Source organism: Meleagris gallopavo, chromosome Z (genome assembly GCF_000146605.3).
Source record: "Meleagris gallopavo isolate NT-WF06-2002-E0010 breed Aviagen turkey brand Nicholas breeding stock chromosome Z, Turkey_5.1, whole genome shotgun sequence".
Classification (NCBI taxonomy): Eukaryota; Metazoa; Chordata; class Aves; order Galliformes; family Phasianidae; genus Meleagris; species Meleagris gallopavo.
In genome coordinates this window covers 66,205,380-66,219,036 of record NC_015041.2, presented here as the reverse complement: position 1 = coordinate 66,219,036, position 13,657 = coordinate 66,205,380, and the positions used below count along the sequence as shown (strand labels likewise).

At 41.7% G+C, this 13,657-nt stretch overlaps 1 protein-coding gene across 1 annotated transcript in view; it reads right to left on the bottom strand.

Annotated features, from left to right (window-relative positions):
- The window catches only part of ALDH7A1 (aldehyde dehydrogenase 7 family member A1), a 24,589-nt gene extending 17,388 nt beyond the window's left edge, over nt 1-7,201 (bottom strand). Inside the window, 1 exon segment of the mRNA XM_031557454.1 lies at nt 7,040-7,201. Coding sequence (XP_031413314.1) covers nt 7,040-7,201 — 162 coding nt within the window.
- Nucleotides 7,202-13,657: the final 6,456 nt, after the last annotated feature.

Below are 13,657 nucleotides of genomic sequence, written 5' to 3'. Positions count from 1 at the left end.
GTTGTTCCTAATTTCGTGTATATCGATTAGCGCAATTACTGCACTTGGTACAAATTCATCTTGCAAAACTGCAAGTGATTTTTAACCCATGTTTTAAACCATAGCTTCCCTTGACAGGCTGTTTAAGTGTAGATAGCGAGAGTTTGAAACTAGATGATCCTTGAGATCCTTCTCAGCCCAGGCCTTTCTATGATTCTTTGATGATTATCATCATTTATACCATCTGTTTTTGGGGGTGTAATATTTTCTGAATAGCCGAATCAATTGGGAATAAGTGCTGGTACTAACATCTAAATGCCTGATCACATTCTAAAAGGAATAGAAAAATGTCACAAATTCCAAGACTGCCTTAATTTATGTTTTGATTTCCACAACTGCTTACTGTTAGTTGCATTGACTGTAAATAATTCATCCTTTGAAAAAAGATTGTTCAAGTAGTTTTTTTCAAATGAAAAGCGCATTTGGATGATTACTTTAAAGTAGTCTGACATAGCTTAAGGCCTGTATATGTCACTGGCTTTAGTACATGCAAGATTGAAGCTTCACTTGTATGAGAAAACTGGTTTTGGAAACTTTAAAACTTGTAGGAGAGATCAGTGCATTCACTTCTAAAGGAAGTATATAAAGGACATTGAAAAAAAGCATCTTGAAAAGGAAAAAGGTATATCTGAAAGATAAAGCTCTTTTTCAGAAAGAGGATGAGACCTTACATCTGTCTGGTTAAAGAGCACAGTCAAAAGAATAACAGAACAGCAGATTTATTGCCCTGCTTTGACGTTGTGCTTTTACTTGACCTCAAGAAATTATCCTGAGGATGGTACAGCAAATCAGTCCCTGGAGCTGACTGTTCACTGTTTGGCCGGCAGAGCCTACCAAGAGGGCCCTGGTTAGAGCTGGAACACCTTCTGCTCCTTTCACATCGGGTGTTTCAGTTTCACACGTGACCTGAGGTGAGTTAGTTTTGATCTAGTGACCCAGAGGTATAAAGCATCCTTTGAGTTGTTCTGTCTCCTGATGATTGTTAGTCATAGCACAGATTATCACCTTCTCAAAAGGTAAGTAGTACTATAGATCAAATATACACATTAAATAGGTTCCAGTTGTCTGAACAGCTTTATGCACCTGGAACTTCAGCAGTTCCTCATAGTCCTCAGGGAACTTTCAGGGCTTTTGAAAGAGTATCTGGCTTGCTTAATTGAAAGGCTTTTGTGGACATAACTGTCATTGCATATTACTCATCCTGTATGATAAACCCCCAGCAGAACAGAAGCTCTCTGCTTTATGTTTGAAGTTGTCTAGAAACCTTGTGGAAACTACAGATTCCAGTTACTCTACAGAAACTTCTCAGAGATGACCCCCATAAGATCATCTCTGAGGCTTTGATGCCTCTGAAAGGGATAACGACAGGAGAAATAAATAGCATAAGGATGCAGGCTTTCTCTCAGTATTAAATACCGAGGTAGTAAGTTCACCACCTCAAGACAATCACGGTCCTGACAGCATTAACAGGCCTTAATAGCTCTAGCCAGACTCACACAAACCTCAAATCCTCACTCCCACCCATCCAGACTCTATCAGACCAGGTACCAGTTCAGTCCTTGGATCCTCTCTGCCTGTACCAGAGGAGTGCTGAGCTATGGTTGCATCCATGCTGCTGCCTGACCATGTAACCCAGTGAGGCAGACCTGGGCTGCTGACCTCTGTCCACCACTGCCAGCTGCCAGCTAAGTCCTGACAAGCACACTGACTTCCTGGCTTGACCTTGGACCTTTCTTGTTACCACAATATGGTGTTTTGGCCTTCACCATGACTTTGGGTGGTGAACCCGTCCTGCTACCTGCAGTATGCTCTCTGGCTTCCTGGGGAACAAGGGGCCCTTGCTGGGGGCTGGTATTTTACAATGATCTTTGTAAGGTGGTAATTACTGATGTATTTCACTGTCTGGAATTTCACCTAATTTTTTGCATAATATATATGGTTAAATTGTATTTCACAGTAACACCTACAAAGTGCCCATCCCAGGGATTGGGTTCTAGAGGGGAAAAAGTAAAACAAAGGAAAAAAAGGAAAAAGGAGAAAAAAAAAAGTGTTACTGAAATGTTTAGGTCAGTAGCTGTGGCTTCAATCAAGAAGTTTTTGGTTTCTAGTTCCTGCATGCACTTTCTCTTTTACCACAGGAGAGCAGTTTCTTTGTCTATGTCTACAGATGTCTATTGGTATAGCAACTATTGGTCAAGCAGAAAGAAAATGGAAACCCTGGCACTGTGCCTCACTTGGCCCTCTTCTGTTTTGCTAAAGAGCATCCCAACAGTTCACACCGTCACTGTAACAGTTGTGGCCAAAGTCCTTTCAGGAGGAACACGGGCAAACTAGTCTGCAACATTGTGGTCAGAGATCAAATATGCAATATTACAGTGTGAGTCACATTGGTTTTTGTACCACCCACTGTAGTGAACCTGATGTGCCCAAGTCCACATCTAAATCTAATATTCAACTCAAAAAAAAAAAAAAAAATTGATTATGACTCTCCACTAGACTTCTATGAGATCTATATTGCTTCTATATTGCTTCCCTTCTCAATCATGCCTAATTCATGTCATTACTTTTTGGCACTACATACATTTGTGAACAGCTCTTTTCAAAGTTGAAGTACTGGAAGAGCAAAATTTCATCAGAAATCTCAGATGATTACCTTGAGGCCTCACTGAGAATTTCTTCTATCAAATAGTGTTATTGTGCTTTTTGTATCTGTTGTAGTTTCCATGGGAATAATCAGAAGGTATTCCTTTCTAAAGTATCTACATATATGCATCTCAAAACAATTTCACTCAATGCAACCCAAGCAAACCAAAATGGTTGAGAGGCACATGGTTGAGAGGATACAGTAAAAATGTGCAACAGGGAGTTGTGCAACAGACAGGCTGAGACAGAAACCCAGATGAGGGACCCACAACCTTTCTGGGCTGATGTGTACACCCAGATGGACTTCCCAGGGAGCATAAGAACTGCCCAGACCTTTGGTGGTGTGGAACTCTAGAATCTGGAAGAAATCCGAGGTACTGAGATAGGTGGAGAGTGTTGTGGGTACAGGTTTGCTCAGCTTGATGATCTTTTTGAGCAGCTGACCAGGCTGTGAGAGGAAGTCATCAGGCTGAGATGAATCCAGCAATTGGATAGAGAGATTGACACCTGCTATGATGGTGTGGCACAGGCAGACAAACAGCCCCCTCTTAGGAAACAGCAAAGGAAAAAAATGCAAGCAGGCTTCCAACAGGAGTCAGTACTGGGGTTTGTCCTGTTTAATTTCTGTATTGATGACCTATAGAAGGGGACTGAGTAAGTTTGCAGGTAGCACTAAGTTGGAAGGAAGTGTAAATCTGTCTAGGGATAGGAAGGACCTACGGAGGGATCTGGACAGGCTGATAGCTGGGCTGAAGTCAATGGGATGAAGTTCAATAAGACTAAGTGTCGGGTCCTGCAATTTGGCCACAACAAGCTCTGGCAATGCTCCATGCTTGGGGCAGTGGAAGAAATGAACCTGGGCGTGTTGGTCCATGCTCAGCTGAACATGAATCAACAGTGTGCCCAAGTGGCCGAGAAGGTCAATGGCAACCTGGAAATAGTTTTGCCAGCAGGAGCAGGGAAGTGGTTGTCCTTCTGTACTCAGTCATGCTGAGGCTGCACCTCCAGTATGGTGTTCAGTTTTGGGCCCTTCACTACAGGGAAAGCATTGAGGCCCTGGAGAGTGTCCAGAGAAGAGTAATGAAGCTGCAAGGGGTCTGGAGCCTTATGTCTTAAGTCTTATGAGGAGTGGTTGAGAGAGCTGGGATTGTTCAGTCTGGAGGAGGCTCAGGGGAGACATTATCATTATCTCCAGCTACCTGAAGGGTGGTTGTGGTGAGGTGGGGGTTGCCTATTCTCCCATATAACTAGCAATAGGACAAGAGAGAATGGCCTGAAGTTGCAAGAGGGTGTTCAGGCACTGGAAAGGGCTGTCCAGGGAGGTGGAATCACCACCCCTGGAGGTGTTCAAGAAACATTTAGATGTTGTACTGAGGGATGTGCTTTAGTGGGAAATATTGGTGGTAGGTGGATGGTTTGACTAGATGATCTTAGAAGTCTTTTCTAACCTTGTGATTCTATTCTAAGCACGGCACACAAACACATGGCATAGGGAGATAATATGCAGGCTTGTGCAGTATCTTGGCAGGGAGTACAGTAAAATAGGTGTACTGTGTGCTGTGTGAAAATTGTTCCCAAATAGTATTGTATGAAATCACCAAAAGTCATGTGTCATTGAACATGATCATGTGGTTCTCCAGATTGATTTCTTAAGCAATATTCACTTAGAATTCTTGGCTGTCATTTTGTGGCTGCAAAAATAGTTTAGAAGAAAAGGATGAAAATGTATGGATTTCTGATATAGTTGTCTGTAATACTATTTTGTCACACAAACTTGTGTCTAACCTGTGCTGATCAAGGAGAGAGATAGGACACAGTAGAAGTATTAAATATAAATATTTATTCATGTGCATGAAGTGATCTGGTTATGTTGGGGCATTCTGAGTGTGTTTTTACATAAATTTTATATCTTTCAGGCGTACAGGTATAATATAAATTATCCAGTCACTAATTAACACAGACTTATGACTTCTACTCACAGTAAAAATTAGCAAAGCAACTCAACTATTATTGATTTTGTAACAATTACTTATCTCTGATGTCAGACAATGATGGGGTGGGCTGGATTTCAAGAGGGGGCTGAGATGCTAGGATTATCCTGATTGTTTTGCTTGTAAGTCTACTACTCTGGTCATCTGAGTAGCAAAGTCTATATCTCCAGGGCAATGTGCTTGTACCCTTTTAGTTTGCTTACCCAAGCACATACAATACCAAAGTCCCCAGTAAAATTTCACTAATCAGCATCTGAGACGAACAAACACACTGTAATATTTAATGATTGATTGGTACATTTGCCAGGGAGGAAAATTTCATCACAGTGAGGAATGTTAATGGAATGGAAATGAATGAAAAGAGTGAGGTAGCTACATGTTTATCTAGAAGTGGTGACAGTTATAGCCCAGCTGGAAGAGTATACTGATTGAATGCATACAACATGTGTAGGAGAAAAATTTCCCCATGCTCTCTCTCTGTTTCAATTGATGGACAACATTCTAGAGGCTGGTCTAGCCCAAAACAAGAACTTGACAGGCACAACTAGTGATTCCCTTTTTCTGTCATCAGGGTGGAATAGCAGCCATTCCCTCTACTTTATGAATGAGTCTCTATTCTGCATCCTCTCATATTCTCTTTTATTTACTTAGTTCTCAGTACAGTTTGCTCCAAGTGCATCTCATATGGTCTTTGCCTATAGCAAATTTTATTGCTGATCTCTGTTGATTTGACTTTTTTTCCCTCCTCTGTAATTTTCCATCTGATACAACATGATCTGATAGCAGGACAGTATTGACCTGATAACAACAAAATGTCACTTTTCATTGTTGGTAGGTCTGAAACAGTCTCTTTAACAAAGGGGATTAATGCTAAGCAGAACCAATCTAAAGCAAAGTGCACACTTGCTGGGTGAAGAGCTCTCCTCTTCCAGGCAGATTTGAAGGTTCTTTTCTTATAGACTGCTAGGGAAAATCAGGTGTCCACATCTGTCATCCCACTCCCCATCAAATGAGGTATGTTGAGATGGAGCAACTGAATAGCACCTCTCTACCTCTGCATGTGCTTCAATGGTCTGTCAAAACTTGATTGTTCTCAAAGAAAATTAAAAGGCAAATGTCCTGGGAGGAACAGCACAAGTTCCCAAACTTTCTCCAAAAATGGCATTCATCAGAAATAAAGGTGTACTGAACTCATTTTCTGCCATTTTGTCTCTTTGCTTACTGCAGTAAGTTTGACAGTGAAGCTTAGGATTCAGAGTTTAAGCAGGAGGTAAATCGGAATGGGTCCTGCCTGGAGCTGTGTCTGCTTCACACACAGGGCTGATTTGGGCTGCTCAGGGTCTATAGGTGATACATGAGCAATGGATGAGATTAAAAATAAAGGATTGAAATTAAGCTGCTTGAGTTCTATGAACAGGCACTGAAGAAAATACTTTCCTTTCAACAGTGGTAAGCATACACAGCATACACAGTTTCCTGCTGACACAAAATAACTATGGAGGAGAGATGCATGTGCTACTTCAGGTTGAAACCTCCATTGCACAGACAGGTGCTGAGGAATGGATCCTCCATGGGAGGATCTCTGTACTTTTCCATGGATATTTCATAGAGTTGTGAAGTCATAGAATAGCTTGGGTTGGTAGAGACCCAAGAATCATCAAGTTCCAATCCCCCTAACACAGGCAGGGCTGCTAGCCACTAGATCAGGAACTAAAACAGATTGTCCAGGGCCAATAGTGGAGGACAGTTACCTCCTGTCCCTGTTGGCCACTCATCTTCTGATGGATCCCAGGATACCAATGACCTTCCAGGCTGCACTGGCTGTGATCTTCTAACCAGTTCTTTATCGACCAGATAGTCCACCCTTTCAAACAGTACCTCTCTAATTCAGCGATAAGGATGTGGTGGGGGACCATGTCAAAGGCTTTGTAGAAGTCCAGGTAGATGACATTTGTTGCCTTCCCTTTGTCCGCCGATATTGTCACTCTATTATAGAAGGTCATCAGACTGGTCAGGCATGATTTGCCGTTGGTGAAGCTCTGCTGGCTGTCTCAGACCACCTGCTCATCCCTCGTGTACCTTAACATGTCTCCCAGGAGGATCTGTTCCATGATCTTCCTAGGCACAGACGGAAGTGAGGCTCACCGGCTTGTACTTCCCCAGGTCCTCTTTCCTCCATTTCTTATAAATGGGAATGATGTTTCCCTTTTTCCAATGCCCAGAGACTGCACCTGATTTTTCAAATATGATGGAGAACATTACACCAGCCATCTCAGACTGCTCCTTTAGGACTCTGGGATGCACATCCTCCAGCCCCATAGACTTGTACACATTCAGTTTCATGAGACGATCTTGGACTTGCTCACCCTGACAATTTGGAGGTGTTTGCTGTCCCAGTTCCCACTTGGAGGTCCAGGTTCAGGGATGTAAGAATCTTGGATGCCAATAAAGACAGAGGCAAAGAACTCACTGAGTACCTCAGCATTCTTCGTATCTGTTGTAGCCAGTTCTTCTTTCCCATATATCATGCTCTCTCTGGCCTATCTCTTCTGACCTTTGTACGTGTAGAACCTCTTCTTGTCTTTAACATCCCTTGCCAAGTTAAGTATTTCACTAAAGATCACCAAGAGTTCATCTCCAATTGAAATTAAATGTAATATCAGCCATTTTCTGTATTTTAGTTCCAGGACTGAAGCCCAGGTGGAGTTCAAACTGCTTGTTGTTGAATATTTAAAATAATGAAGTGCTTCATTTTGGTTACACAAGTTTGAATCCTTGGGGAAAGTGGTAACATCTTTAAAGAGGGCTGGGTGTGGAATTTTTGGTACGTGGTATGTTTTTCATCCTCATGCACCATCAAAAATGAGAACACAAATTCTTCCCATAGGTTATGAAGTGTCTAGATTTCTAAAGTAACTGGGACACAGTATTTTAAGCCCAAGCCCTTATCATCTGAATTAACTGAGGCTTTGCTGAATTTCTCCAAAATCATAGGCGGAAAAGGTCAGAAAGGAGAGAAAACTTGTTTTGAGAATTCCCTGAGATGATGCATATCTTGTATTTGTTATCATGAGGAGGGTTTCTGTTCTGATGTGGGCTTAGTCATGATAACAATATTGCCAATAAAATTAATGTACTTGCAAAATTCTTTGGGACATACAGATCTCTGTGGCCACCACTGTGTCAAGGGTGTTTTGTAGAAGGACAGAGTATTTGTGAATGAGTGAAGCATGAGCAGTGCATGCAAGCTGACCAGCTGTTCCTGTGGAGGATTGGCTCAAGGACGGTGGTCATGTTTTCCTGTCCTTGGACTGTTGTGAGCAAAACAGCACGTGGGCTCAAGGACGGTGCCTCTGATCAAGCCAAATTGAGGAAGTCACACCAGGGCAGGAACATGATAGTGTTTGTTCCGGAATGGCATCTGGAAAACCTCTTGTGGATGTAACCTTGGAAACGAGATTGCGAGCACTGCTATTGCTAGCATGTATAAAAATATACTGATCAAACAATAAACAAATCATTCCGCATGTTAACCATATTGGTGTATGGCATGATTTCTATGTGCGCTGGGAAACTCCAGAGAAACTCTCCACAGTTCCCAAAGGCAACCAGGGACCTGCCTGCCAGGGCAGACAGGGCTGCAATGGAGATGAAATCTGCTTTGGTCACCAGATCTTTAGTAATTAAGTACCAGTTCCACTTCCAAGCTCTGCCACTGGAAGACTCAGCTAACTTGGAGCACGGATGACCTGTCATGTTTTTTGAACCAGAGGGTAGCCACCAGCTATGCCATGGGTGTCCAAATTTTGGCTTGCCTGAACCATGCTGAGTGAAGAGGAATAGTCTTGGGACACATATACATAGGTAGTTCTGAAAACAATGGCTTCATAATTATTTCCAGGGAAACTAAATAGATACAAGGAGCACAATAACACTATTTGATAGACCAAATTCTCAGCTACAAAATGTTATCTTTTCAATAGTCACTCATTTTTTGCCAGCAATGAAGAGCCTGCATGGCATGCTCATAAAAATCTGTGCCAGCTGAGGCGATCACTGATGCTGTTGCCACTATTGAAACACAGCACCCATCGCCTCACTGTGCTGACATCCACTGTTCAGTCTGCATAAATCTTCAGCAAGCATCAATGAATGTCTGGGTGCAATTTTTTCCCCATGGAGAGAGATTCAATTCCGCACCATTGCTTCACCTACACTTCCATGTCAAATGCCATTTTGTCCGACTGTCCCTCTGCTGTTGTCTCTCGCCTTGCAACAGAATGTAAAGGAATACTGTTGGGAAGGTTTAACCTCTACTGCTGTAGCACCAACATCAGCATCTGACATCATGGGCTAACATCATAAAATATGAGGCATTACTTTTGGAGCAACCCTCATAAAATATAGAATATAGTTAAAATATATAAGTAATGATTTATTTTAATGTTTAATATTTCTTATTAAAACAATTAAAAAAAAAGGGAACAACAAAACCATAAACTAGTGGGACATTTGCCTAGAGAAAAGAAGGCTGTGGGGTGACCTGATTGCAGCCTGTCAGTACCTTAAGGGAGTCTACAAACAGGAGGGGAGTCAGCTCTTTGAAAGGGTAGATAACAGTAGGACAAGGGGAAATGGTTTTTAGTTGAAGGAGGGAAGATTTAGGTTGGATGTCAGGGAGAAGTTCTTTACAAAGAGAGTGGTGAGGTGCTGGAACAGAGATTGTGGATGCCCCGTCCCTGGAGGTGTTCAAGGCCAGGTTGGATGGGGCCCTGGGCAGCCTGGCCTAGTATTAAATGTGGAGCTTGGTGGCCCTGCCTGTGGCAGGGGGGTTGGAGATTCATGATCCTTGAGGTCCCTTCCAACCCGGGCCATTCTATTAGTCTGTGATTCTATGACCTTGTTTTTGTGAAACTAATTACAAAATCACAGAGTCACAGAACTGGGGGCGGAAGCTGCTTTACCAATTGACAGGGCCAACAGGAAAGACGCAGACACCAACAAAAGGGATAGGCTTATTTTACTGTCTGTTTAAAAATAATTCTAAAATTAGCATTATTAGAAGTGCATATAGTAAAAAGATAAGGTTAACAGTAAAGAAAATAAGCAAAGTAATGTATCTATTCATTACTACATGATGTTAGTGACTGATTAAGAAAGATAATTCACCAATTGTCCTAATACTTTACCATCATCCAGATCCAGTTGCTGGGGTGCCCTGGTTGCAGCAAGGAACTGGAGAACCTATTCTGGCAATTGGGAAGTTCTATGGTGGTGCATCCATCCCATAGGTGCAATCTCCAAAGTCACTGCAAACAGATCTAGCCTTTATACCATTAAATAAAAAAATCTATGTAACAGCATAAACTAGGTGTTAAGTGTCTCCAGACAGAAAAGGTAATTAGTGTTTTTCTACACATATTGAAAAAGACAGACATAGAAGGCTTGCATTTGAAAAAGCAATCTAAGCTTTGAGTAGTCCACTGGCTGCTTGCTTGCAGCCTCATGAAGTGCAGATGTCCTGTGTTCACTGTCAGTGAGTGCACCTGCTGAGAGTAAGCTGCTTAATTGTATGCAGAACTGATAGTAAGCTCTGACATGAGATGCATTTCCTTATCAGGTATACAGGATCCTGAACGTCACTGATTTCACTTCTTGAAGTTGGAAAGAGACTTAGGCTGAAGAGTGGAGGTCATATTTTTACAAAGGATTACCTTTACTCGCACAATGCAGTTTTCTTTCAGCCTTTATGACATTATAGACAGAAATCTTTGCAGAAGGCAAGTGATGCAATGCCTTCAGAATTTGCTCAATATTCTTGTGGTATCTGGATAGTAAAAATCACTCTGCTTTTAGAAAATAGCACCAATGTAAAAGAAAGGATAAGTATACAAATCATATTTATCTGTAACATACACTCTCATTACTCTGATCAACTCTCTCTCACATATATTTGAACCTTGCTTTAGAAAAGAAAGCAGATGCTGACAGGCATTTCCTTTTTTTTACAATCCAGGAAACAAGTAATTTTTTTCTTTGGTACAAAATGCTTCCATTTTCTTGAAATGAAAGTGCTGCTTCTCTTATTATTGAGAAAACGCATTGTTTCCTTTCCTGTATGTTGGACATTGCTTCCAAGAGAGGGCAGCAAACAAGCACAGAAACCACATGCCTGGACCTACAGTAGGTTATATGTGAATTTATTCCAAGGGATCGTTTAGTACAGGACCTCTGTATCTCACTGTGACTATGTTTGAAGCATTTAACTTGCTGCCAACTCATTCCTGCTCCAAAACAAGCCTCTGGTTTGTGTCGTTTTCTTTGTGTTTTCTCTCAAACAAAAGAAATGAGCCAAAACCTTTGCTGAATCATTTGAGAACAATTGCTGCAATGTGAAAGCATGATCAGACACACTAAAGGCTGCTCTTGAGTCAGTGCAGAAGGAACAGATTCCACCCTGCATTCCCATTCCTGCAGCTCACAGGGTACTAACAGTATAATTAATGAACAAGAACACATAAAGATAAGTTATGTCTTCATTTCCACGTGTAAGATATCTTAATTGTTCATCAACCTTCCTATTGCAGACTGTTACAGATAGTATGCTGTCTTGCTCTGCAGCAGGTAGCATTTTTTCTGAAATCCATCATTGTAATTTTCAGAACCATCTCTCTCCTGTTCAAGGCTGCACGACCAGATCAGCATATATTATTAAAGACATTTTTATTCTAGTATCTGTTGACCATATCTGTGGGAATACAGGAAAAACTGTTCAGAGCAGCAGCTGTGGAGCAAGATAAACAGCATGAGAACCAAGGACACCTCTAGAAGAAGAAAAAACATCTCACGGCTCTGACTGGATAAGTGCCTGCATGAACGATTGAAGAGTGTTTGTAGAATGCTCTGTTGACATGTAAAGGCGGATGGGAAAGATGTAGGGGCAGATGGGAAAGCTAGAAAAAGAAAACTTGTGAAGGTACATATGTGATGTGGGAACTTGTAATAAATGATTTGGATTGTTCACATCCGAGTCCGTGCATCAGACGCTGCACACATTTAGGCTGAACATGTTCCAGGCACAAAAGCAATTGGCTTAGGGGCAGCTGGGTAACTGTACTTTTGAGATCTCAAGATCAGAGCATCACATGCACTGTAGACCTTCACTTAGAGGGAAGTACCACATTCCAGCAGATGACAGCAGTTACTCCACAACAGACCTTTTCCTGCTGCGGGACACATGCACTGTGGCTGCCCAGGCCCTGCTCCACCAGTGCCAAACAAAGATAATAGTACTTCACCCAGCTATGGGAACAACTGATGCTCTAGTGGTAAAGCAGAGCTAACATTTAGTGACAGAAGGAGCAGAAATCAGGGCCTAACACTCTGTACAGAACTGAGAGGATTTAGCACCATGGGACAGCACAATACAGTGGGTGATTCCTGTCACAGGTCCTATACTTAGACCTGAATGAATTTATGTGGCTTAATCTTGTGTCCAAGGAAGGAAAAGCTGTAAGTCAGACTTGACACAGCAAGTGGCTGTTAATGCTCTTGATGGATGTCTCAAAGCAGGTAGGGCAGGACAGCACCCAGCCCACCATCAGCACACCTAGACCCAGGCTGCTTGCTTAAGAAGCCTCAGCCTGGTAAGGGAGGACATCCATAGTGGATTTATCTGTGGATTTGCTCATGTCTGTAAGGTGTGTCCATGGTATTAAGAATCCTTGCTCTTCCAGCTTATTTGCACAAGGGGAGGATGCCCCTATATGTTTAGCTCCAGCCATGTAAACAACAATTAAAGGAATTAACAAGAATGAGACAGCTTAAAAGCCGTTTGTGTGAGTTCCCCAGTGTGTCCCCCACCTCACCGACTTTATCTGGAGCAGAGCACAGAGGGATGGATAACCTTCCAGCCTGCACTCTCAGCAAAGCATCTCCCTTCACAGGACAGGCTCCATGCCTAGACAGGATCCCAGGGTTTGAGTCCTCCATCTATGGTGACAGGTGTGTATCCATACATATCAGATCTACCCATGAGTGACAGAGGGCCCAGCATCCTATTCATCAAGGAAAAGGGATGGCAAGTATTGAACTGGAAGTGTGGCTTTTCTCTGTTTTTCTTTCATTGCATGATAGCTTTCTTAAAACAAACCTATATGTGGCATTTTAAAAAGACAGGGAGTTCTTTTTCAGCACTGCCCTCACACTTTAACACTTTGTAGCTTTTTTGCTTTTTTATTTCGTTTTTTTGTTTGTTTGTTTTTTGTTTTTTGTTTTTTTTTTGTCATTCAGAGAGGAGACAACAGATGCCAGTCACACCAGCAAATCTTTCCGGAGCATGACTATTGTAACAGGCAGTTCTAAGCCCAAACAAACTTCCCTCACTGACAGCTGAGAAAATCTAGCAGCCTGAATACAGGCCAAAGAGACTTTAGGTTAACTAGTGACCTGCATGGTCAATCTATTGAAATCTTTGAGAAACAAGTATGTAGATATTTTGATTTTGTTGCATTTGTGATGTTTTTATATACAAAAACATTTTCAGATTGCTTTATTATTTCAACGGAAACATCCTGGTTCATTTTCACTAAAGACCGGTATGTTTTTTAGAGCAAAAAAACTCAGTTTTTAGAGAAAAAAACTGAAGTGGGAAGACCCACAGAACTTGCACTGTTTTGAATCACTTTTATTTTTATTTCCAAATATCCAAGTTCTTTACCCATTATGGATAGATTTAAGCAATATCCTCAGTGGTGCTTTTTATTCCTGTGTTTGATAAAACTGCCACTTATGATTCAGTAATCCACCTTACATTAGATTTCAGAATAGTTTGTTGCTGGTATAGACTGCAACTGCCAAAAGAATATTGGAAATCTTAGTGGGTCTTTTTGTTTGTTTATTTTTTTCCTGGTGGAAATGCAATTCAAACATGGCAGATTATTATTTTCTGAAGGACTAAAAAAAAAAAAGAGCACGTTCTGAAT